General features: G+C 39.0%; 2 protein-coding genes across 5 annotated transcripts in view; both read right to left on the reverse strand.

Moving 5' to 3' along the window:
- Positions 1 to 1,243: 1,243 nt before the first annotated feature.
- Positions 1,244 to 24,543, reverse strand: part of ERCC8 (ERCC excision repair 8, CSA ubiquitin ligase complex subunit) — a 71,588-nt gene continuing 48,288 nt past the window's right edge. For 3 of the 4 annotated variants that reach the window (XM_054487841.2, XM_054487842.2, XM_054487845.2), the window contains 3 exons: positions 18,344 to 18,541; positions 14,888 to 14,968; positions 1,244 to 2,096 (listed from right to left, as the gene is read on the reverse strand). In XM_054487841.2, coding sequence (XP_054343816.1) covers positions 2,028 to 2,096; positions 14,888 to 14,968; positions 18,344 to 18,541 — 348 coding nt within the window. In that variant the 3' untranslated portion in view covers positions 1,244 to 2,027. The remainder of the gene's footprint in view (positions 2,097 to 14,887; positions 14,969 to 18,343; positions 18,542 to 24,543) is intronic. The other variant, XM_054487844.2, reaches the window with a different exon arrangement.
- LOC129036545 (guanine nucleotide-binding protein-like 3-like protein) lies at positions 18,571 to 22,540 on the reverse strand. Its single transcript, XM_054487846.2, has one exon. The coding sequence runs from the start codon at positions 20,130 to 20,132 to the stop codon at positions 19,386 to 19,388; it is 747 nt and encodes a 248-aa protein (XP_054343821.1). The 5' UTR covers positions 20,133 to 22,540; the 3' UTR covers positions 18,571 to 19,385.

Here is a 24,543-nt window from a genome sequence, read left to right on the forward strand (position 1 = left end):
TATCACCTAACACCTGTTAGAATGGCTACTATCAATAACACAAAAGATAGCAAGTGTTGGCAAGGATGTGAAGAAAAAGGATTTCTTGCATTACTGTGAAGAAAAAGGAATTCCTGCATATTCTTGGTAGGAATGTAAATTAGTACAGCCATTATGGAATACAGTATGGAGTTTCTGCAAAAAGTTAAAAATAGAACTACATATGATCCAGCAATCCTACTACTGGGCTTATATCCAAAGGATATGAAATCAGTATGTCAAAGAGATATATGCACTACCAGGTTCATTGCAGCATTATTCACAATAGCCACGATATGGCATCAACCTAAGCATCTATCAATGGTTGAACGGATAAAGAAAATGTAGTACATATACACAAACAGCTGATCTCATAGAAGTAGAGAGTAGAATGGTGGTTACCAGGAGTTAGGGTGGTTGGAGAGACACTGGTCAAAGGATACAAAATTTCAGTTAAAAAGGGGGAATTCGTGCAAGAGACCTATTGCACAACATAGTAACTATAGTTACAAGATTACTATTAAGTTTGAAAAATGATAAGAGAATGGATGTAAAGTGTTCTTACCACAAAATGGTAACCATGTGAGGCATATGTCAGTTAGCTAGATTTAGTCATTCTATAATGTATATATGCTTCAAAACAGTATGTTGTACATGGTAAATACATACAATTTTATCTGTCAATTGGAAGAAAAAATCAATTGTAAAAGCAAGTGTTTGGAAAACATTTAGCTGGAAAGGTCTGATAGGAGGTCTAACCCTTATACACTTACAAACTCAACAACTGGCTGGGTGCAGTGGCTCACACTTATAATTCCAGCACTTTGAGAGGCCGAGGCGGGTGGATCATTTGAGGTCAGTAGTTTGCGACCAGCCTGGCCAACATGGTGAAACCCCATCTCTACTAAAAATACAAAAAAATTAACCGGGCTCAGTGGCGGGAGCCTGTAATCCCAGCTACTCGGGAGGCTGAGGCAGGAGAATTGCTTGAACCTGGGAGGTGAAGGTTGCAGTGAGCTGAGATCACAACACTGCACTCCAGCCTGAGCGACAGAGTGAAACTCCATCTCAGAAAAAAAAACAAAAAAACAAAAAACCCTCAACAACTGTATACTTTTGGTATTCAAGCCATAAAAGCCTCATTTACTAGTCTACTGCTGGTAAGGATCAGGAAGGGAATATTAAGATTACCTTCATGATAATCACTTGTGGGTTGACACAGAAGGAGACAATAACATAGAAATTTTATTACAGCATTTCATGTTTAAGCCAGATTCCCTGCCAGGATATTTTCTGCTTGAATTAATGAGGCAGGATTTGGTCATACCTTAATGAGTTTCATAGAAAAAGAGTTCAAGCATTAGTGCAAACTGCCTTCTGACATTAAAGTAAAATAAAGCAAACATGGGATTTTCACAAAGTTAAAAGTCTCCTGTGATGCACATTTTGGATAGTAGGAGACACTGAGCCCCAAAATGTTTAACATAAAGCATGGTTAATTAAATGAAACCACTGAAAAATGTAAATACATGAAGGAGAAAGAATAAAATAATTTTGATGTTACCATTTCAACTACTATTTTTGATATAATCATTCTTGGCAAAATCATTCTTGAAGGTGGAAACGAGCAGGCTGATAGTACAGCAAGTAAAAGAAAGTCAATACTGATGGCCTCCACTTGCTGATCCCCTGAGACTGCATCTTATAGTTCATAAAATCTGCTGAAGGTCACAGTTGAGGTACAATGACTTGTGTACTTGTACTGTTGCAATGAGGGCTTTCCCAGGCCACAACATCTAGGCTCAAGGAAGACATTTTGACTAAATAAACTATACAGAAGTCTGTTTTAGGATTTTATGCAAATATTAACCTCATTTTAAAACATGAGGAAAAAAATTACCCACATTTAGGGCTAATTTAGCTGTCAGGAATAGACCGTACAGTTGAAAAAAACATACAGTCTCATTTAAAAAGTTTCAGCAGAGACACAAAGGTGCTAAAGGTGATATTCATCCTTCTTCTTCACTGCTGCTCCAGGCATCTTCAAAGGCCAGATTTAATTGTGATTTTGTTGTAGTCTAAAAAAAAAAAGAAAAAGGAAGATTCTGTTTTTCCTACTTCATAGTTTTAGGCTCACAATAAAGTTATGAAACATATCAGATAAGTAGCAATTACATTATTTTGGAAGAAAACGTATAACTGTTAATTTCAGAACAAAAATAATATAAGAAACAACCCATATACAATATAAGATAATGTAACTTCATTTGAAACAGACAATACCAGACTTTATCCAAACACCCTGTTTCCTTTAATCACCTCACAAATACATACATATATACATACATATACTATGATGCTGCCATTACTCAAGGTATTTCTCAACAACTCTTTGGAATTACCTGGAGAAAGTGGCACTCTGATATCCATGGGCTAAGACTGGTCTCCAGGTGTACAGTCTGACCTGACAGCCCAAAATATCAATGTTGGCAACTCTTTATTGTTTAGATGAAAATAACTTTTATAAATAAACAAATACCAAATATGGAGAATAAGGTATTCAAGCTGAATAATACCACTTTTAGTCCAAAAATAATGTGGGTTATTAAATAGTGATATTTATGTACTTATTTGTAAGTAGTGATATTTAATTACTTATTTTTATAGGTTGGAAGGGCAGTTCAGTAAAACATGTAAAATACATCAGAAATGGTAACATGTTTACAGTCAGCATATAGGTTTCCCTCAGGGATTTGTCTGAAGGATAACATGCATCTAGATGATGTTTATTTAAAACAACAAGGTGATTAGCAACTAGAGAAATTGCAATCATCTGTGGTATTTCAAATCAGTTCATTTTGGGGAAAACTTCTGAATAGCTACTTGTGATACTCATGCAAATAACTAAAAGGGCTTTAAGATGGTCTCATTGTTAAAGTAACTGGGTATTATGAGCCAGGTTTGCTTCTTTTTGTGCAACTTTTACAACTACTACAATTTTATTCAGATTCCAATTCCAATGCTGTATTAGCATCAAGACTACTCTTAAATTATTTTAGATTTATTGCCTTTTGTAACTTAGAGATTTTTTTTTTTTTTCCTTTTGAGACAGAATCTCGCTCTGTCGCCCAGGCTGGAGTGCAGTGCGGCGATCTCTGCTCACTGCAAGCTCCGCCTCCCGGGTTCATGCCATTCTCCTGCCTCAGCCTCCCAAGAAACTGGGACTACAGACGCCCGCCACCACGCCTGGCTAATTTTTTGTATTTTTATTTATTTATTTATTTATTTTTTATTATACTGTAAGTTTTAGGGTAAATGTGCGAAACGTGCAGGTTTGTCACATATGTATACATGTACCATATTGGTGTGCTGCACCCATTAACTCGTCATTTAACATTAGGTATACCTCCTAATGCTATCCCTCTCCGCTACCCCAACCCCACAACAGGCCCCAGTGTGTGATGTTCCCTTTCCTGTGTCCATGTGTTCTCATTGTTCAATTCCCACCTATGAGTGAGAACATGTGGTGTTTGGTTTTCTGTCCTTGTGATAGTTTGTTGAGAATGATGGATTCCAGCTTCATCCATGTCCCTATAAAGGACATGAACTCATCATTTTTTATGGCTGCATAGTATTCCATGCTGTATATGTGCCACATTTTCTTAATCCAGTCTATCATTGATGGACATTTGGGTTGGTTCCAAGTCTTTGCTATTGTGAATAGCGCCACAATAAACATACGTGTGCATGCGTCTTTATAGCAGCATGTTTTATAGTCCTTTGGGTATATACCCAGTAATGGGATGGCTGGGTCAAATGGTATTTCTAGTTCTAGATCCCTGAGGAATCGCCACACTGACTTCCACAATGGTTGAACTAGTTTACAGTCCCACCAACAGTGTAAAAGCGTTCCTATTTCTCCACATCCTCTCCAGCACCTATTGTTTCCTGACTTTTTAATGATTGCCATTCTAACTGGTGTGAGATGGTATCTCATTGTGGTTTTGATTTGCATTTCTCTGATGGCCAGTGATGGTGAGCATTTTTTCATGTGTGTTTTGGCTGTATAAATGTCTTCTTTTGAGAAGTGTCTGTTCATTTCCTTTGCCCACTTTTTGATGGGGTTGTTTGTTTTTTCTTGTAAATTTGTTGGAGTTCATTGTAGATTCTGGATATTAGCCCTTTGTCAGATGAGTAGGTTGCAAAAATTTTCTCCCATTCTGTAGGTTGCCTGTTCACTCGGATGGTAGTTTCTTTTGCTGTGCAGAAGCTCTTTAGTTTAATTAGATCCCATTTGTCAATTTTGGCTTTTGTTGCCATTGCTTTTGGTGTTTTAGACATGAAGTCCTTGCCCATGCCTATGTCCTGAACGGTACTGCCTAGGTTTTCTTCTGGGGTTTTTATGGTTTTAGGTCTAACATTTAAGTCTTTAATCCATCTTGAATGAATTTTTGTATAAGGTGTAAGGAAGGGATCCAGTTTCAGCTTTCTACATATGGCTAGCCAGTTTTCCCAGCACCATTTATTAAATAAGGAATCCTTTCCATTGCTTGTTTTTGTCAGGTTTGTCAAAGATCAGATGGTTGTAGATGTGTGGTATTATTTCTGAGGGCTCTGTTCTGTTCCATTGGTCTATATCTCTGTTTTGGTACCAGTACCATGCTGTTTTGGTTACTGTAGCCTTGTAGTATAGTTTGAAGTCAGGTAGCGTGATGCCTCCAGCTTTGTTCTTTTGGCTTAGGATTGACTTGGCAAAGTGGGCTCTTTTTTGGTTCCATATGAACTTTAAAGTAGTTTTTTCCAATTCTGTGAAGAAAGTCATTGGTAGCTTGATGGGGATGGCATTGAATCTATAAATTACCTTGGGCAGTATGGCCATTTTCACTATATTGATTCTTCCTACGCATGAGCATGGAATGTTCTTCCATTTGTTTGTATCCTCTTTTATTTCCTTGAGCAGTGGTTTGTAGTTCTCCTTGAAGAGGTCCTTCACGTCCCTTGTAAGTTGGATTCCTAGGTATTTTATTCTCTTTGAAGCAATTGTGAATGGGAGTTCACTCATGATTTGGCTCTCTGTCTGTTATTGGTGTATAAGAATGCTTGTGATTTTTGCACATTGATTTTTTATCCTGAGACTTTGCTGAAGTTGCCTATCAGCTTAAGGAGATTTTGGGCTGAGATGATGGGGTTTTCTAGATACACAATCACGTCATCTGCAAACAGGGACAATTCGACTTCCTCTTTTCCTAATTCAATACCCTTTATTTCCTTCTCCTGCCTGATTGCCCTGGCCAGAACTTCCAACACTATGTTGAATAGGAGTGGTGAGAGAAGGCATCCCTGTCTTGTGCCAGTTTTCAAAGGGAATGCTTCCAGTTTTTGCCCATGCAGTATGATATTGGCTATGGGTTTGTCATAGATAGCTCACATTATTTTGAGATACGTCCCATCAATACCTAATTTAGTGAGAGTTTTAAGCATGAAGGGTTGTTGAATTTTGTCAAAGGCCTTTTCTGCATCTATTGAGATAATCATGTGGTTTTTGTCATTGGTTCTGTTTATATGCTGGATTATGTTTATTGATTTGCATATATTGAACCAGCCTTGCATCTCAGGGATGAACCCCACTTGTTCATGGTGGATAAGCTTTTTGATGTGCTGCTGGATTCGGTTTGCCAGTATTTTATTGAGGAGTTTTGCATTGATGTTCATCAGGGATATTGGTGTAAAATTCTCTTTTTTTGTTGTGTCTCTGCCAGGCTTTGGTATCAGGATGATGCTGGCCTCATCAAATGAGCTAGGGAGGATTCCCTCTTTTTCTATTGATTGGAATAGTTTCAGAAGGAATGGTACCAGCTCCTCCTTGTACCTCTGGTAGAATTTGGCTGTGAATCCATCTGGTCCTGGACTTTTTTTGGTTGGTAAGCTATTAATTATTGCCTCAGTGTCAGAGTCTGTTATTGGTCTATTCAGAGATTCAACTTCTTCTTGGTTTAATCTTGGGAGGGTGTATGTGTTGAGGAATTTATCCATTTCTTCTAGATTTTCTAGTTTATTTGCGTAGAGGTGTTTGTAGTATTCTCTGATGGTAGTTTATATTTCTGTTGGATTAGTGGTGATATCCCCTTTATCACTTTTTATTGCGTCTATTTGATTCTTCTCTCTTTTCTTCTTTATTAGTCTTGCTAGTGGTGTATCAATTTTGTTGATCTTTTCAAAAAACCAGCTCCTGGATTCATTGATTTTTTGAAGGGTTTTTTGTGTCTCTATTTCCTTCAGTTCTGCTCTGACCTTAGTTATTTCTTACCTTCTGCTAGCTTTTGAATGTGTTTGCTCTTGCTTTTCTAGTTCTTTTAATTGTGATGTTAGGGTGTCCATTTTAGATCTTTCCTGCTTTCTCTTGTGGGCATTTAGTGCTATAAATTGCCCTCTACACACTGCTTTGAATGTGTCCCAGAGATTCTGGTATGTTGTGTCTTTGTTCTCGTTGGTTTCAAAGAACATCTTTATTTCTGCCTTCATTTCGTTATGTACCCAGTAGTCATTCAGGAGCAGGTTGTTCAGTTTCCATGTACTTGAGCGGTTTTGAGTGAGTTTCTTAAACCTGAGTTCTAGTTTGATTGCACTGTGGTCTGAAAGTTTGTTATAATTTCTGTACTTTTACATTTGCTGAGGAGTGCTTTACTTCCAACTACGTGGTCAATTTTGGAATAGGTGTGGTGTGGTGCTGAGAATAATGTATATTCTGTTGATTTGGAGTGGAGAATTCTGTAGATGTCTATTAGGTCCACTTGGTGCAGAGCTGAGTTCAATTCCTGGATATCCTTGTTAACTGTCTGTCTCGTGGATCTGTCTAATGTTGACGTTGGGGTGTTAAAGTCTCCCATTATTATTGTGTGGGAGTCTAAGTCTCTTTGTAGGTCTCTAAGGACTTGTTTTATGAATCTGAGTGCTCCTGTATTGGGTGCATATATATTTAGAATAGTTAGCTCTTCTTGTTGATCTCTTTACCATTATGTAACGGCCTTGTCTCTTTTGATCTTTGTTGGTTTAAAGTCTATTTTATCAGAGACTAGGATTGCAACCTCTGCCTTTTTTTGTTTTCCATTTGCTTGGTAGATCTTCCTCCATCCCTTTATTTTGAGCCTATGTATGTCTCTGAACGTGAGATGGGTTTCCTGAATGCAGCACACTGATGGGTCTTCACTCTTTATCCAATTTGCCAGTCTGTGTCTTTTAATTGGAGCATTTAGTCCATTTACATTTAAGGTTAATATTGTTATATGTGAATTTGATCCTGTCATGATGATGTTAGCTGGTTATTTTGCTCGTTAGTTGATGCAGTTTCTTCCTAGCCTCGATGGTCTTTATAATTTGGCATGTTTTTGCAGTGGCTGGTACCGGCTGTGCCTTTCCATGTTTAGTGCTTCCTTCAGGAGCTCTTTTAGGGCAGGCCTGGTGGTGACAAAATCTCTCAGCATTTGCTTGTCTGTAAAGTATTTTATTTCTCCTTCACTTATGAAGCTTAGTTTGGCTGGATATGAAATTCTGGATTGAAAATTCTTCTCTTTAAGAATGTTGAATGTTGGCCCCCACTCTCTTCTGGTTTGTAGAGTTTCTGCCGAGAGATTCACTGTTAGTCTGATGGGCTTCCCTTTGTGGGTAACCCGACCTTTCTCTCTGGCTGCCCTTAACATTTTTTCCTTCATTTCAACTTTGGTGAATCTGACAATTATGTGTCTTGGAGTTGCTCTTCTCGAGGAGTATCTTTGTGGCGTTCTCTGTATTTCCTGAATCTGAATGTTGGCCTGCCTGGCTAGATTGGGGAAGTTCTCCTGGATAATATCCTGCAGAGTGTTTTCCAACTTGGTTCCATTCTCCCCGTCACTTTCAGGTACACCAATCAGACGTAGATTTGGTCTTTTCACATAGTCCCATATTTCTTGGAGGCTTTGTTCATTTCTTTTTATTCTTTTCTCTCTAAACTTCTCTTCTCGCTTCATTTCATTCATTTGATCTTCCATCACTGATACCCTTTCTTCCAGTTGATCAAATCAGCTACTGAGGCTTGTACATTCTTCACGTAGTTCTCGTGCCATGGTTTTCAGTTCCATCAGGTTGTTTAAGGACTTCTCTGCATTGGTTATCATAGTTAGCCATTTGTCTAATTTTTTTTCAACGTTTTTAACTTCTTTGCCATAGGTTCGAACTTCCTTCTTTAGCCCGGAGTAGTTTGATCGTCTGAAGCCTTCTTCTCTCAACTCGTCAAAGTCATTCTCCATCCAGCTTTGTTCTGTTGCTGGTGAGGAGCTGCGTTCCTTTGGAGGAGAGGTGCTCTGATTTTTAGAGTTGCCAGTTTTTCTGCTCTGTTTTTACCCCATCTTTGTGGTTTTATCTATCTTTGGTCTTTGATGATGGTGATGTACAGATGGGGTTTTGGTGTGGATGTCCTTTCTGCTTGTTAGTTTTCCTTCTAACAGTCAGGACCCTCAGCTGCAGGTCTGTTGGAGTTTGCTAGAGGTCCACTCCAGACCCTGTCTGCCTGGGTATCAGCAGCGGAGGCTGCAGAACAGCAGATATTGGTGAGCAGCAAATGTTGCTAGCTGATCATTCCTCTGGGAGTTTTGTCTCAGAGGAGTACCTGGCTGTGTGAGGTGTCTGTCTGCCCCTGCTGGGGGGTGCCTCCCAGTTAGGCTACTCGGGGGTCAGGGACCCACTTGAGGAGGCAGTCTGTCCGTTCTCAGATCTCCAGCTGCGTGCTGGGAGAAGCACTACTCTCTTCAAAGCTGTCAGACAGGGACATTTAAGTCTGCACAGGTTTCTGCTGCCTTTTGTTTTTGCTATGCCGTGGCCCCAGAGGTGAAGTCTACAGAGGCTGGCAGGCCTCCTTGAGCTGTGGTGAGCTCAACCCAGTTTGAGCTTCCTGGCCACTTTGCTTACCTACTCAAGCCTCGGCAATGGCGGGCGTCCCTCCCCCAGCCTCGCTGCCGCCTTGCAGTTTGATCTCAGACTGCTGTGCTAGCAAGGAGCGAGGCTCCGTGGGCGTGGGACCCTCCGAGCCAGGTGCAGGATATAATCTCCTGGTGTGCTGTTTGCTAAGACCATTGGAAAAGCGCAGTATTCGGGTGGGAGTGACCCGATTTTCCAGTTGCCGTCTGTCACCCCTTTCTTTGACTAGGAAAGGGAATTCCCTGACCCCTTGTGCTTCCCGGGTGAGGCGATGCCTCGCCCTGCTTTGGCTCACGCTCAGTGCACTGCACCCACTGTCCCGCACCCACTGTCCGACACTCCCCAGTGAGATGAACCCAGTACCTCAGTTGGAAATGCAGAAATCACCTGTCTTCTGCATCACTCACGCTGGGAGCTGTAGACTGGAGCTGTTCCTATTCGGCTATCTTTGCTCCACCTAGTTTTTTGTATTTTTAGTAGAGACGGGGTTTCACCGTGTTAGCCAGGATGATCTCGATCTCCTGACCTCGTGATCTGCCCGCCTCAGCCTCCCAGAGTGCTGGGATTACAGGCGTGAGCCACCGCGCCCGGCTTAGAAACATTTTTTAATGGTAACCCCTACTGCATGTCTGAGAATGTTCATTTTCCTTTTGATGAATATGATAACTTTGAATCTTACAATTCAAACAATGAAAACAGTAGAAAAAGTTACGTGTTCCTAGTAAATTTCCCAAGTATCAGCTAGAAGAGTTGGAAAACAATATATTAATTTAGGCATTCTTTACTGTTAAACAGATTACATTATTAAACTTAATGTCGGCTATACTCCAAATGTCCAGATACAAAACTATTATTGTTATTATTTGAGATGGAGTCTCACTCTGTTGCCCAGGCTGGAGTGCAGTGGCATGATCTTGGCTCACTGCAACCTCTGCCCCCCATGTTCAAGTGAGTCTTCTGCCACAGCTTCCTGAGTAGCTGTGACTACAGGCGTGTGCCACCGGTGAATTTTTGTATTTTTAGTAGAGATGGGGTTTCACCATATTGGCTAGGCTGGTCTTGAACTCCAGACCTTGTGATCTGCCAGCCTTGGCCTCCCAAAGTGCTGGGATTACAGGCGTGAGCCACCACTCCCGGCCACAAAACTATTATTAAACCTCAGCTAACTACTCACTGATTTCTAGCCACAGTACACTTATTTGCAACAGTTGTATACTGAAGTCTGTTCATTTAGTCTTTCATCCAAACATTTACTGAATTTCCTGTCTTTTTGGGTTGTCAATTTGACTATTAAATTAGGTTATTTAGTGAGAGTTTATTAAAAGACATCTTGTCATTGGGGTTAGCTGACTCCTCTTCCCTACTCTGTCTCTAGAAGCCTTTAACTTTGCCTCTGATAACTACCAAAAATAGCCCTGGGAAAACACACACACACACACACACACACACACACACGCACACACACACACACACACACACGTCTCTAGGTGGATAAGCCACAGAAGGGCCATGCTTCCTAATCCTACTATGGAAGCCCAGTGTGTAACCTATTAAAAATTTTAATTTCAGTTGAAAACTCAACAGAAAAGCAAAATTATACTTCATTATAAATTATTTTTGTATGGTAAGCAAAGAAACAAAAATAAATGAAAATCATAATCAGTTGCATACAAATTATTTCACTTTTCAGTGAAACAATGATATATGAATGCATTACAGTATTTTAGAAATACATTTTATTGCCAAAACAATCACAAATAAAATATTATACTGGTAGTATGATAAAGCGGCAGTAAAAATGTTGTAGATGGATGTGGTACACATTACCATTTGAGACCCACTGATCAAGTGTCACTACTATTATTTCAGTTTTCTCTACAACATCTTCTCCTAGTGGACATGCAGTCTGCGCATGAACATATTCATTTATATCTCACGAGGTTGTCAGTTCTACTGACAGATAGCGTCAATGTTACAGAAATAATGAAGCATGAGTTTAGAGGGGACCTAGTTAAGAGTTTAGAGAAGGAATAGAACCAAACTTAACATCTACAAGGATATTTCTTGATAACTTTCAAATTTCTGACTGGTAATTAGTGGCAAGTCTCAGGTTGTTTGTCAGCAAGTGATTATACATTGACACAAGTGATATGTAAAACAGTTATGTATTGTGTGAATGTCAAAACAAAGTAAGATTCTTAGTGAGAGGTCAGGTTTAAACTGGAATAAACCTGCCCTATAGATCTCAGGCAGGAAAAAGTAATTAGGAGTTATAGATAGGCTTGTCTTGACCAGACCAGCTTTTAGAAAGGAGGGTCAAAAGGAAGCCAGATTCCTCAAAATATAATAAAACAGTCTGCCAACTAAATAAAAGGATTTATAGTTAAAGACCATAAATCCTGTCCCTATCATCCAGTGTTCTTCCTTTCTTTAGATAGAATTAAATTCATCTTCTACTTTGGATATCAGGAGAAACACCCCTAAGGGATTATATCTTGGTTGATGGGGAGGTAACTCTCATCTGAAGAATGCATTTGAAAGGAAACCTAAGAATAACTTTGATTAGAAAATTCTGATATTTGGAAATATTATAAGCTTGTTCCAGATTATAAGTATAATAAATGGCAGAACTGGGATTCAAACCCATTTTCCTGAAGCTAAAGACTAAGTATGTGGGCTGGGGGTGGTGGCTCACGCCTGTAATCCCAGCACTTTGGGAGGCTGAGGCGGGTGGATCACGAGGTCAGGAGATTGAGACCATCCTGTGAATTGTGAAACCCCATCTCTACTAAAAATACAAAAAATTAGCCGGGCGTGGTGGTGGGCGCCTGTAGTCCCAGCTACTCTAGAGGCTGAAGCAGGAAAATGGCGTGAACCCAGAAGGCAGAGCTTGCAGTGAGCCGAGATCGTGCCACTGCACTCCAGCCTGGGTGACTGAGAAAGACTCCTTCTCAAAAAAAAAAAAAAAAAAAAAAAAAAGACTAAGTATGTGTATGTATATGTGTGTGTGTGTTTTTTTGTTTTCTAATGTGGTATACTGCCTCCTTGGGAAATTAATATCAAATAAATATACTTATTTTGTAGTTGGGATAAAAGCACTTTTAAACATGGCTTAAATTATAAACATACATGTAAGGCGTAGGATCTTCTGGACAGACTATTCTACTGGGATCCGCATCATGATCACATTCATGTTCTGCCTATATTCACAGGAATGTTTCAAGCTAAAATTTTATGGAAATAACCTTAGCACATACCATTTTGTATTAACATGAGAATGACTGCTATCTTAAATATATGAACATGACATTTTAAAAGGTTAGGTTTTATAGCTCTAAAACAAATACAAAACTCAACTTCATATTTGTATATCTCAATGTGATTTTCTAACTTGTTTTGCTTAATTTCTCATATACAAAAGTTTGTTTACACAAAGAGTTCAAACTATCACTATAATGACATAACAAGGAAATAAACCATCAGTCACATATCATGTTTTTTTTTTTCCTTTGAGTCAAGATCTCACTCTGTCACCCAGGCTGGAGTATAGTGGTGCAATTGTGGCTCACTGTAGCCTTGAATTCTTGGGCTCAAGTGATCCTCCCGCCTCATCCTCTTAAGTAGCTGGAACTATAAGTGTAAGCCACCAAACCTGGCTAATTTTGTTTATTTTTTGTAGAGATGGGGTCTTTCTATGTTGCCTAGGCTGGTCTTGAACTCCTGGACTCAAGAGATTCTCCCACCTCAGCCTCTCAAAGTGCTGGGATTACAGATGTGAGCCACCACACCTGGCCACATATTATCTTTACGAATTAAACAATTTAGTATTCTTCTAACATCCTTTTCTATACATAAGTCACTATAGATTTGCTTTTCATTTATTTTTACTGTTTTCATTTGGTAAATAAAATGTTATATTTCCTAACATGGCTTACAGTGTTAACTTGGGTTTAATGTATACAGCAATTCCCAAAGAGTGGGACACAATAATTACATAATGAAATGTAAAATAAATAGCTAAACCTAATTATTTGACCATATTAAGCTTTATACAGAAGAATATTCAGACATCAAAAGCAGCTGTATGCTAAAGTTAATCAAGCCACAATAAACCAAATTAGATGTGATAAAATCTGGAAGTATGCATATGGCATTGGGTAGCTACTTAAAGATTTATCAAAAGGTATTTTTTTCTCTTTCTTTGGATTAAGGACAAAAGAAAATAATTCACAGGTTTACACAGCAGTAAACCCTAGCAGTTGAAAATTTAGGTATGAAATATATATTGTCAATAGCTGTGAGATGCTATCAACTACCTCTATACAAATTATATTTTCATGTGGTTTTTGACATAGTCCTTTTTTCATAAAGGAACTAAACACAGTATATGAAAAATGTTTTTTGAATGTCAAACGCGCTCTATCAGTAACTTTTCCTCCATCTCCATTTAAGATGCTTTTACTATGACTTGGTTAAGATTACCTTAAGGTATTTCTAACTACATTATTTATATTTCCAACTTAAAGAAATATATGTATGTGTATATATATATATATATATATATATAAACATTGTTTTTAGACTTTGCTTTTAGACTTTTTATATTGTAGAAATTAAGATAAATGAGGATGATTATTAGGAGAATAAACCTTGGTGGGAGAGAAACCACCTTTAAACAGCCTATATCTTCCTACTGCTTGATGTAGAAGTTTAAAAAAAAAATACAGAGGCTATTACTTTAGGTCAGGGACAATGGTCTTGTTCATCTTTGTTTACCTACTGCGTTTTTAAGGTCTTTATTTACACTGTCATGCTTATACTGATTTATGTTCTACGAAAGGCACTGTCAGACTGCTGGTAGGAGTGTAAACTGGTAAAATTTGACATGAGAACAAAGTCTTAAAAATGTCGGCTGGGGGTGGTGGCTCATGCCTGTAATCCCAGCACTTTGGGAGACCAAGGCAGGTGGATCACTTGAGGTCAGGAGTTGAAGACCAGCCTGACCAACATGGTGAGACCACGTCTCTACTAAAAATACAAAAATTAGCCAGGTGTGGTGGCGGGCACCTGTAATCCCAGCTACTCGGGAGGCTGAGGCAATTGCTTGAACTCAGGAGGCAAAAGTTGCAGTGAGCCGAGATCATGCCACTGCACTCCAGCCTGGGTGACAGAGTGAGACTCCATCTCAAAAAAAAAAAAAAAAAAAAAAAAAAAAAAAAAAAAAATTAAATAAAAAGAGAAAAGAAAAGAAAAGAAAAAAAGTGATATATAATAATTTAAGAGATAATTCCACTTTTAGGAATCTATCTAAAGACATAGTCAGAAATATTAACAATTTCTGAACAGATATTTACCTTGATGTTTACAATAATCAACAGAAATGCCTCCAAGTAGGTAAATATTTAAATTGTTTTATCAATGACAGAATATCATTAGAAATGTTTACAGTTATTAATGACATGAAAAAAGGCTTATTGTACAATGTTGATGAGAAAAGTGAGATACCAAGTTGAATGTCCAACCATGATATGAACTATGTTAAAAAACATATGCATAGGAAAAAAGTTATGAAACAAATCAAAATGTTAATATTGATTAATTTGACTTGACGAATTTTATGTTCTTTTGATATTTTTCTGAATTTTCCAAATGTATTAAAATAGTCAAATTATTTTTACAGAAATTACCAAGAAATGCTTTTTTGTTGTTGTTGTTTGGAGATGGGGTCTCACTACATTGCCCAGGCTGGTCTTGATTTCTGGGCTCAAGTGATCATCTTGCCTCAGTCTCCCAAGTACCTGGGACTATAGGTGCACGCCACTGGCAAGAAATGCTTTAAAAGTCTCTCTCACATAAAGTAACAAAACATTATTTCTTATGATTTAGAAGTCACTGTACAATTTGTGAAAACAATATTTACCTCATCATCATCAGGAACTGGTTCATATAAGGATGGAACCCAAGCCAGAATGTTGCAGTCTCTGCTACCACTATAAAGTTCCTATAACACAGAAGGCAAAGATGATACTGTGGATCAAGAGCTGATACCAAACTGAAATGAATTATACCATTTTTGAAATAATTAGGTCACAATAATTAGATTAATGCTATTTCTACTCCCTAAAGAAACTAGGCCGATGCTGTTTTTCCTTTGTTTCTTTGTTAGTAAAGCTTTGTTTTGTATTTAAAAAATAGTATTAGGATTTGTCAGAGCTTACTAATGGTGTGAACATTTTACAAACACACCCCAAATCCTAGCAGTTTTATCAATTATAGTATCCATATATTTCTAATGTCAGAGAAAGAAAAAAAATAGTTTGTCTGTGTCCACATAACTGAGCTTCAATAAAGACTTCAGTGAAGAAACCATATGAGCTTCTACCAAAATAGGCCAAGTTCTCAAAAAGTTTTATTTAACTTACAGCTGCCTAACTGGCTGCAATTCAACAGAAGAGCCTGAAGATGTATATCCCATGCCTGTTGAGAAGTTTACTTCATAAGGGGAAGTTGGGGTGATGCACAGCCTATGTCAATGTCTATGGATATGCTGTTTGCTTATGGCTGAACAATGCTCACGCCCCTCCCCAACAAAACCGAAGAAATATGTTATATTGGCTTTTTTCCTCTGCTGTTTTAATACAATTTATTTTTATTACTGTACATCTCAAAAACAATATGAGGCAAGGTATAATTGTGTTTTTTATTTAAGTAAGGATGTGGGAAAAGGGAAAATAAGATTATATAGTAATTTATAGAAAATGTAGATTTAAATAATTATTATATATACATTATCAAATTTCCTAAATAAAACAAAATTTTGTTGACTGTATTACAAAATCTAGACTATATGGTTACACTAACTGTGGCTGATGCAAAGATATATATGTTCAGTGCCCTTGAGTAATTTTATTTCCCTGAGAAGGCCAGGTAATGCCCCAGATAACTTGGTCAGAAAAGCTTATAGAGCAATTCACAATAAGTACTAACACACCCAGTGAAGACATAAAGGAAATTCTGTAGATGTTCAAGAAAGAGATATTGAAAGCAGCAACATTTAAATTAAGAACGACTAACAAAGAATACTTAGATAGAAGGATTTACATTAAGCCTTGAAGTGTCTGTGATAGATGGAGGAGTTCATTTGGGCAATTAGATTTTCTTAAAAAATAATCTTAAAATGTAAGTTACAAGTGCAGTCCAAAAGACTTTTTTCCCCCTGAATCATATGAGAATAAGTTGCCAACATTAGGCCTTATTACTCTTGAATAATTCGGTGTATTTTTCCTGTGAACAAGGGTACTTTCCCTTATAGTTACAAAGTAACCAACAAAATCAGAAAATTCATATTATTACCACCATCTAAAGACCACATTCACGTTTCATTATTTGTTCCAATACTGTCCTTTACAGCAAAAGGGACGTTAAAAATCACATGCTGCACTTAGTCGTCAAATCTCTTTAGTTTTCAAGCTGGAACAGTTCTTCAGTCTCTTTGGCTTTTCTGACCTTGACAATTTTGAAGATACACAGCAGTTACTTTGTAGACTGTCCTTCACCTTTGGCTTGTCTTATGTTTCCTCATGATTAAATTTGAGTGATCCAATTTGGCCAGGAATATCACAGAAGTGATGTCCCATAACTGGGATGCTAACTTAGATTATTTGATGAAGGTGATGTGTGCCAGGCTCCTTCAGGGTAAAATTAATCTTTTTAGTTTGTACTTCATATTTTGTAGGGTGATACGTTGAGATTATATAAATACCTCATTCCTCATCAAATTTTCAATTTATTAATTTACTTACTTATCCCAGCCTAGATTCATGAATTTCTGTTCTGTTGCCCATGTTGGAGTGCAGTGGTGTGAACACGGCTCACTCAATCTCCTGGACTCAAGCAATCCCCTTGCTTCAGCCTCCTGCACAGCTGGGACTACAGGCATACACCACCACACCTGGCTGATTTTTTGATTTTTTGTAAATACAGGGCCTCATTCTGTCACCTAGGCTGGCCTGGAACTCCTGGGGTCAAGTGATCCTTTCGGCCTCCCAAAGTGCTGGGATTACAGGTACGAGCCACTGTGTGCAGCCACTGGCACGATTTTAATCCATTCTAGGCACACCTATTAGAGAAGCTCCAATTTGGTAGAAAGAAATCATTTGTGGTTAGAGTACCTGGGATGAAATTTCGGCTGTGTCTCTAAGTAACTTTGCACAAGAAAGGAGGGACAATATTTTAAGAATTTCTTTGAATATAAATACATGCTTTATCAGTAACTACTTGCAGGTTAGGGGCAAGTCATGTCACCTTTCTGGTGCTTTAGTTTTCTTCTCTCAGAGCACTAAAAATGTTTAACAAATGGCATACACCTTCTTATTGACTAATAAAAAGAGATACTGGCTATAGGATTGGAGTAGGGTCTTGTAGGTCCCCTTTTAGTTGCTGGGTTAAGGTGACATCTAAGAGGTCCCAGGGAAGGGGCTGAGGCTGGAGGTCGCTTGGGGGCTTGGTGCAGCAGCTGTTTACCAGCCAGTAGGATACATAAATATTTAAATATTTTAATAATGAATACTGCCATAATGGTATGTACTGGCTGGAAAATCAGGTCTGTATATCTTACAGCACAGTGTCAGGCACAAATTAGGCAATGAGTATTAATGAATGAATGAATAGGAGATTCAAAGTGATAGTCTCCTTGAGCTCTAATAATTCGTAACGTTCATTCTATCAGTATTTAACTTACATGAGTTTCATTTTCCTTACCTACAAAACAGGGAAAATACCAACTATCATGCAATGTTATACTCATTTAAAGAAGTGCATGAGGTAATTTGTGCAAATGTTCTCTGAAAAAATGAAAAAGCATCTGCTCCATTGGTGATGTGAAAAGATCTGGATGTAAAACAAACAAACAAAAGCCAGAGTATTTAAGAAATTATATAGGTTGTATTAACTTCAAAACCTCCTTTTACTAGCCACTGGTAGAAAATAAGGAGGAATAGATCATCCACACATACATAAACCAACATATACAAATTATATTTTGTGATAAAATGCCTATATTTCATTTCTTACCCAAAAGATTGTTTCAAGAAAGTATTTTAATTCACCACAGATTTTCAGTTGTTAAATAAATGAAGGTCATATGCAAAAGAAACAGAATTTATACCAATCAAGTTGCACAGTATTATATTGATTCATTCATACATTGTATGCTATCTAACAATCTAGGCTGTGCTATTCTCTATTAAATAAATCCTACTACAAATGTGGATTAAAAGTATAACTCCTCAGAATGAAATCATAATTTATTCTTTTACATATAACTGGTCTGGCAAGCTAGCTAGCTGAACATTTTAAATTCCTGTATCATTCTTACCTGGAAATTTGACTGAAATACACAGCAGTCAACAGTTTTATAATGTCCCTTAAGCATAGTTATCTGTTCTCCTGAGTAAACTGTATAAACAGCAATGGTGCTACCATATGGTACAAAAACAAATTCTGAACTGCAGCCACAGGAGACAGTGAATTTCAATCCTTTTTTACTGTTATTACAAACTTTTCCATAGTTCACCTGTAGGATTAAAATCATAAGGTTACTCATCTCTTAAATCTGAATTTAAAAGACAACAAAGACTAGTAGAAATACTTAAAATATATTATGCTATAAAAAGGGCTCTTTTAAATTTAAGGAAAATGTTCAACGTTGACAGAACAAGGGCCAATGACATGAATGTACATTTAACAAAATAGGAAATACAAATAGTAAAAAACCACAGGGATAAATGTTTACTTTTCAATCTTAATAGAAGTAAAATACAGACTTCAATCTTGAAGAATCATTTTAGACCATTTAGCAAAAAATTTAAAAAACATAAGACATTAAATAGTGATACAAGTGAGGTAAACATGTTGGTGGCAGTGTAATTTGGCTATTCTTTCTAAAAGGGCAAATCATTTATTAATGCAACCATTCTTTTCAAAAGAATAATATTTTTTGGGGGGTATATTATATACCCCCAAAAAACATTCTTTTCAAAAGAATACCCCCCCAATAATTTTTTTGGGGGTAATACCCCCCAAAAACCATTCTTTTCAAAAAAATGGTATTTTTTAGGGGGGTAATGATATTTTTCGGGGGGGGGGGCATATTCTTTTATTTTTTTTTTCCTGCTGATACTTCTTCTATTTCTGTTGTAAAACAGAGTAGGGATTAAATAAAGGGTATTGGGTTTATCAGTTCCAGCCTCTTGGGGCTCTTTTTCCTGGAGAGTGAACAGTGGGAGGAAAAGACACATAGTTGGGGGAAGGGTTCTTTTAATACGCAGATGCTTCAGGGAGAACCAAACTATTTCACTGGTAATCTCCCGTCCCACTGGAACTGGTGCTTGGATTGGAAGGGAAGTGAGATCAGTCAATTAGTCACCAACACTGCCATCAGCATTGCCAGAGAGGTGGAGAGCAGATATCATGGAATCAGACAGCTCCCTGGGGATTTTATCTGCACATTTCTGCAAATTCTTATTCTTCAGGGAGGATGCCAGAGCCTGGCCCTGTTGTAGGGGGTCCATTTCCATCATCCTCTGCAGTACTGGGCAGCAGTCCACTGGGCACACATCCACCTTACTGTTTTTTTTAGGGTGGTGGTCTACATTGAGTTTAGCCCACCCCATCTGATGATGATTCGGATTGGTGCAATAACCAGTGAGATCTCCAATCTTATACACAGTAGCTTTATCTTCAATGGCATCTGCTATTTTCATCATCGGAGAATGGAGCAACTTGATCTCCATTTTGAGTGGGTCTGTGTCACCCAACAGCTCATCAGATTCTCCAGTGGCCAAGCATTCCATGGTGTCTTCATTGACCTGCTCGGTATCCTCGATGTCAAAGACCTTGGTCATTTCCTTAATTATCTCAGCACTGAGATGGGCGGGCAGAGTGTGAGTGGGTGGTGGTGGTCTATAGAAGCTGATCTTCCCGCTCACCCAGTCATCTAGGACAGCTTTGGCTGCCTGCGCCTGACTGTGTAAGTCTCTCTTCTTCCCCAAATGGTGGGCCACTGCCATCAGAAAGTGCTCAGTAGTCTGGTACCCAGAGAGAAGGTAATAGTTGGAAATCTCCTCCAGGTTGCAGCACTGCAAGATGGTCTCCACTGGGGTCATGGGGTCTGCCAGCCTCTAGATGTGGATGCAGTTATGCAGGATGGTGCCCATCTCTGAGCTGGGCCCTGGAACAATGGCTGGAGCATCCAGCAGCCAGATGAACTTGTCCAGGTGGACCTCCTGCATGAATTTTGTGACCCCAGGAATGGCTCCCACACTGCATGCATGGCTGCACTTCAGGCTTTTAATCAGGCTGCTCTTCCCAATATTGGGAAGGCCCACAACGCCCATATGGATGTGGGTGCACACTTCACCAAGGCAGCAATAGTTCTCCCGAACCTTTGTGAGGTTTTCAGCTCCAAAGCTGACCTGATGCTGGGTCCTGGCCTTGAAAGCTACAGTTGGCAACTCATTCCGAAGGTAATCCAGCCACTTCACAACCTCCTTGGGGTCCAGGTCAATCTTTTTCAAGACCAGGACCAGCTTCTTGTTGCCTTCTGCCCGTAGGATAGCCTCCTCCATTTGGAAGCAGCAGCAGCAGCCTAATGGGTCTCTGGCATCCAGGACTTCCAGAATTACATCAGAGTATTCTACCACCCTACGGAACTCCTTGTAATAAGCCTTCATCGTGGCCTCGTCATCCAGCTGAGGAAACATATTTAATTCCTGCAAAACTTCCTCCTTACACTCAAACTCCTCCTGGCGTCTTAGGATATCCTCACAGTAGCTCTTGATAGACCTGCATTTCTGTCTTTCTTGCTCCTGGGCAGCTTACTGCTTCTCCCTCATCTCCTCAACCCTCTTCTTTATTTCAGCCTCTCGATTGGCATGATCATTGGAGTGAACAAACTGAGGAGCAGAGGGCACTTTGGAGGTTGCTTTCTTCCCATTTTGTTTTGCAGGCTTCTTACAGCCCTTGGAACCTTTACCTGGCTTTTCATTTTTGTTTCTAAGTTTCATCATGATGACCAGCTTGAAAGCAGATAGGTTCAAATCCGCTTGCTCTCTTCCTATACTTCCGGCGGGGATCTGACAAGAGAGAGTAACAGACGCTCTTGCGCTGCTAGGCTCCGGACTTCTGGCTTCCGGATGCCAGCCTGGCGGCGCCCGACTCCGCCCACTATGCAGTCTCCAGGAGGGGGCAGGGCTTCCCCCTTCTCTTTATAAACAGTTTTTCATACACATAATACAAAATTTACCATCATAACCATTTTTAATGGTACTCAATGGCATTAAGTGCATTCATGTTGTTGTGCAACTCTCATCACTATCCATCTCTAGAACTCTTTTCATCTTGCAAAATTTTACCCATTAAACAGCAAAGATATTCTTACCCCTTGACCTGGTAATTGCTCCTGGGAATTTATCTTTTTTTTTTTTTTTGAGACGGAGTCTTGTTCTGTCGCCCAGGCTGGAGTGCAGTGGTGCGATCTCGGCTCACTGCCAGCTCCGCCTCCCGGGTTCACGCCATTCTCCTGCCTCAGCCTCCCGAGTAGCTGGGACTACAGGTGCCCACCATCACACCTGGCTAATTTTTTGTATTTTTAGTAGACACAGGGTTTCACTGTGTTAGCCAGGATGGTCTCCATCTCCTGACCTCGTGATCTGTCCACCTTGGCCTCCCAAAGTGCTGGAATTACAGGCGTGAACCACCGCGCCCGGCTGGGAATTTATCTTAAGGAAATAATTAAATAGCAAAAGCTATATGCCCAGAGGAATTCTATCCAGTATTATTTAGAATGGGGTAATAACTGAGAATAGGTATATATTCCTAATAATGTCACATTAACTTTACGATTTATATAAATCATAATTATGAAAATTATGCAGAAAACAGGGATAAAGGCTAAGTGTAAAAAAGCACAGACCATAAATAGTGTGTACACTGTAGTTTTACCTTTATATAAATAATTATGTATTTGGGACAAAAATTAAAATTCTACGCTTGTACTCCAAAGGTGTAGTGTGCAGGCTCAGCAGTGTGAGCATCACCTGAAGCAGTCAGACATGCAGACTTCCAGGCTCCACCCCAATCCTACTGAAAATAATCTTCATTTTAACAAGATCCCTAGGTAATCTGTACACTCATGCAAATTTGAGAAGCTTTGGGCTAAATAAGTTGATGGGTTTACTTCCTGATAATAATTTTGATAAGCTTGGGGTGAGTGTAAAACAAGTAACTAATCATTTGGGAATCATGATCATGCATATCAACAAAATCCACTGTTGTCAGGCTAATACTGAAGTTTAAATAGTGATTTGTCGGCTGGGTGCGGTGGCTCACTCCTGTAATCCCAGCAGTTTGGGAGGCTGAGGCAGGCGGATCACAAGATCAGGAGTTCAAGACCAGCCTGGCCAAGATGATGAAATCCCATCTCTGCAAAACACACAAAAATATTAGCCAGGCCTGGTGGCGGGTACCTGTAATCCCAGCTACTCAGGAGGCTGAGAGAGAGAATTGCTTGAATCTCGGAGGTGGAGGTTGCAGTGAGCCAAGATGGCACCACTGCCCTCCAGCCTGGGCAACAAAGCGAGACTCCACCTCAAAAAAAAAAAAAAAAAAAAAAAGTGATTCACTTTTTTCTATAGGTTAGATAAGTGTGTGTGTATGTGTATGAATATATATACATAAATAAAAACACTGAGGTCAAAATGGATATATGCTAATAATCTATGGATACTATACTTGGCTTACTTTCCCTTTAGGCTAACTTGTGCCAGAAATGGGTACATGCATTTAGCTACCTCATGGCAATAGCAGTATAGTGGGTTAAATATTAAACTCATTTCGGTGGACTTGGGTTTTAAACATTCATCTTTTTTTTGCCCCTTATGAATAATGATTTAACCACTTCATTTCATTCTTCTTATCTGTTAAACGGAAATAACATCATTTACTTATAGAGTTATGTATTGTGAAAAAGCAAATGAAAATAATCCATATGATAGCACCTGGAACACAAAGGTATTCAGTAAGTTCCTAGATTAATTCCTATACATGTTTAAAAGTATAACATTCCCTCATTTGTGTCTTCTGATCCTACATGTGCAACAATTTGCACAATGATATGGGGGTGGGGTGATGAAGAAAAAATACAAAACAGTTTTCAACTAGTATTTCACTGGTCCCCCTGGAAAAATTATAAACTGCTAGACTGTGATGGCCTTATTCACATTTGTTTATCAGGACACCTAGTTATAAAACCTATGGTCTTTCCAGTATACCACATTCCTTCCCAAATATGAACTGGAAAGTGTTGAATGAGGTATCAATATTGAACCAGGGCATTAACTTTTGTCTTGTCCTTAGGGTTTCTTCCTTCAATCCATCCTGCAACTTAATGTCATATTAATATTTCTTTTCTTTTTTTTTTTTTTGAGACGGAGTTTTTGCTCTTATTGCCCAGGCTGCAGTGCAATGGCATGCTCTCGGCTCACCGCAACCTCTGCCTCCCGGGTTCAAGCGATTCTCCTGCCTCAGCCCCCAAGTAGCTGGAATTACAGGCATGCGCCACCACGCCCAGCTAATTTTGTACTTTTAGTAGAGATGGGGTTTCTCCATGTTGGTCAGGCTGGTCTCAAACTCATATTAATATTTCTTTTTTGTTTGAGACGGAATTTCGCTCTTGTTGCCCAGGCTGGAATGCAATGACACGACCTTGGCTCACTGCAACCTCCACCTCCCGGGTTCAAGCGATTCTCCTGCGTCAGCCTCCCGAGTAGCTGGGACTACAGGCGCCCATCACCCGGCTAATTTTTTGTATTTTTAGTAGAGACGGGGTTTCATCGTGTTAGCCAGGATGGTCTTGATCTCCTGACCTCGTGATCCACCCACCTCGGCCTCCCAAAGTGCTGGGATTACAGGCATGAGCCACCGTGCCTGGCCTGTCAACTTTAAAATAAAAAAAAGAAGTTAATAAATGGCAGGACTGGTTCTATCTGATAGCTCTTTAAAAATCTGAAGACAGTGTGTTTCCCCTTAAAGCAATCTTTTCTGGTATCAACTGTAAGTATTCTATGTAGGTCAGTTTCTGGGATACCTTAGTCATCTGTGCATGAATTACTTTTACTTTGATCAAGTCCACTGTAAAATGTATTATCCATTTTTAACACATTATTTTAGATATGGACTTAATAGAAAAAATCCAAAGGGCTTGAGACTCACCTTCAAGAAGGAAAGAAAAATGGAATAGAACCACATGAACAATTTATATATACATTCAGTACCATTTATATTTATCACATTAAACTTTGACACACATGCCCAGCTACTCTTACAGAGTGATCCTGTCACTTCTCCACTCACAAGCCTTTAGTGGCTTTCCATCTCACCCAGAGAAAAGCCTAACCCCTTACAAAGGCTTGCAGGGCCCATATGATCTGGCACCCTAGTTCCTTCTGTTCCCCATCTGTTATTCCCTTCATATTTCAACGCAAGAACCTCTTAGCTCTTCCTTGCATATCCCAAGGA

This window comes from Pongo pygmaeus, chromosome 4 (genome assembly GCF_028885625.2).
Source record: "Pongo pygmaeus isolate AG05252 chromosome 4, NHGRI_mPonPyg2-v2.0_pri, whole genome shotgun sequence".
In the NCBI taxonomy this organism is placed as follows: Eukaryota; Metazoa; Chordata; class Mammalia; order Primates; family Hominidae; genus Pongo; species Pongo pygmaeus.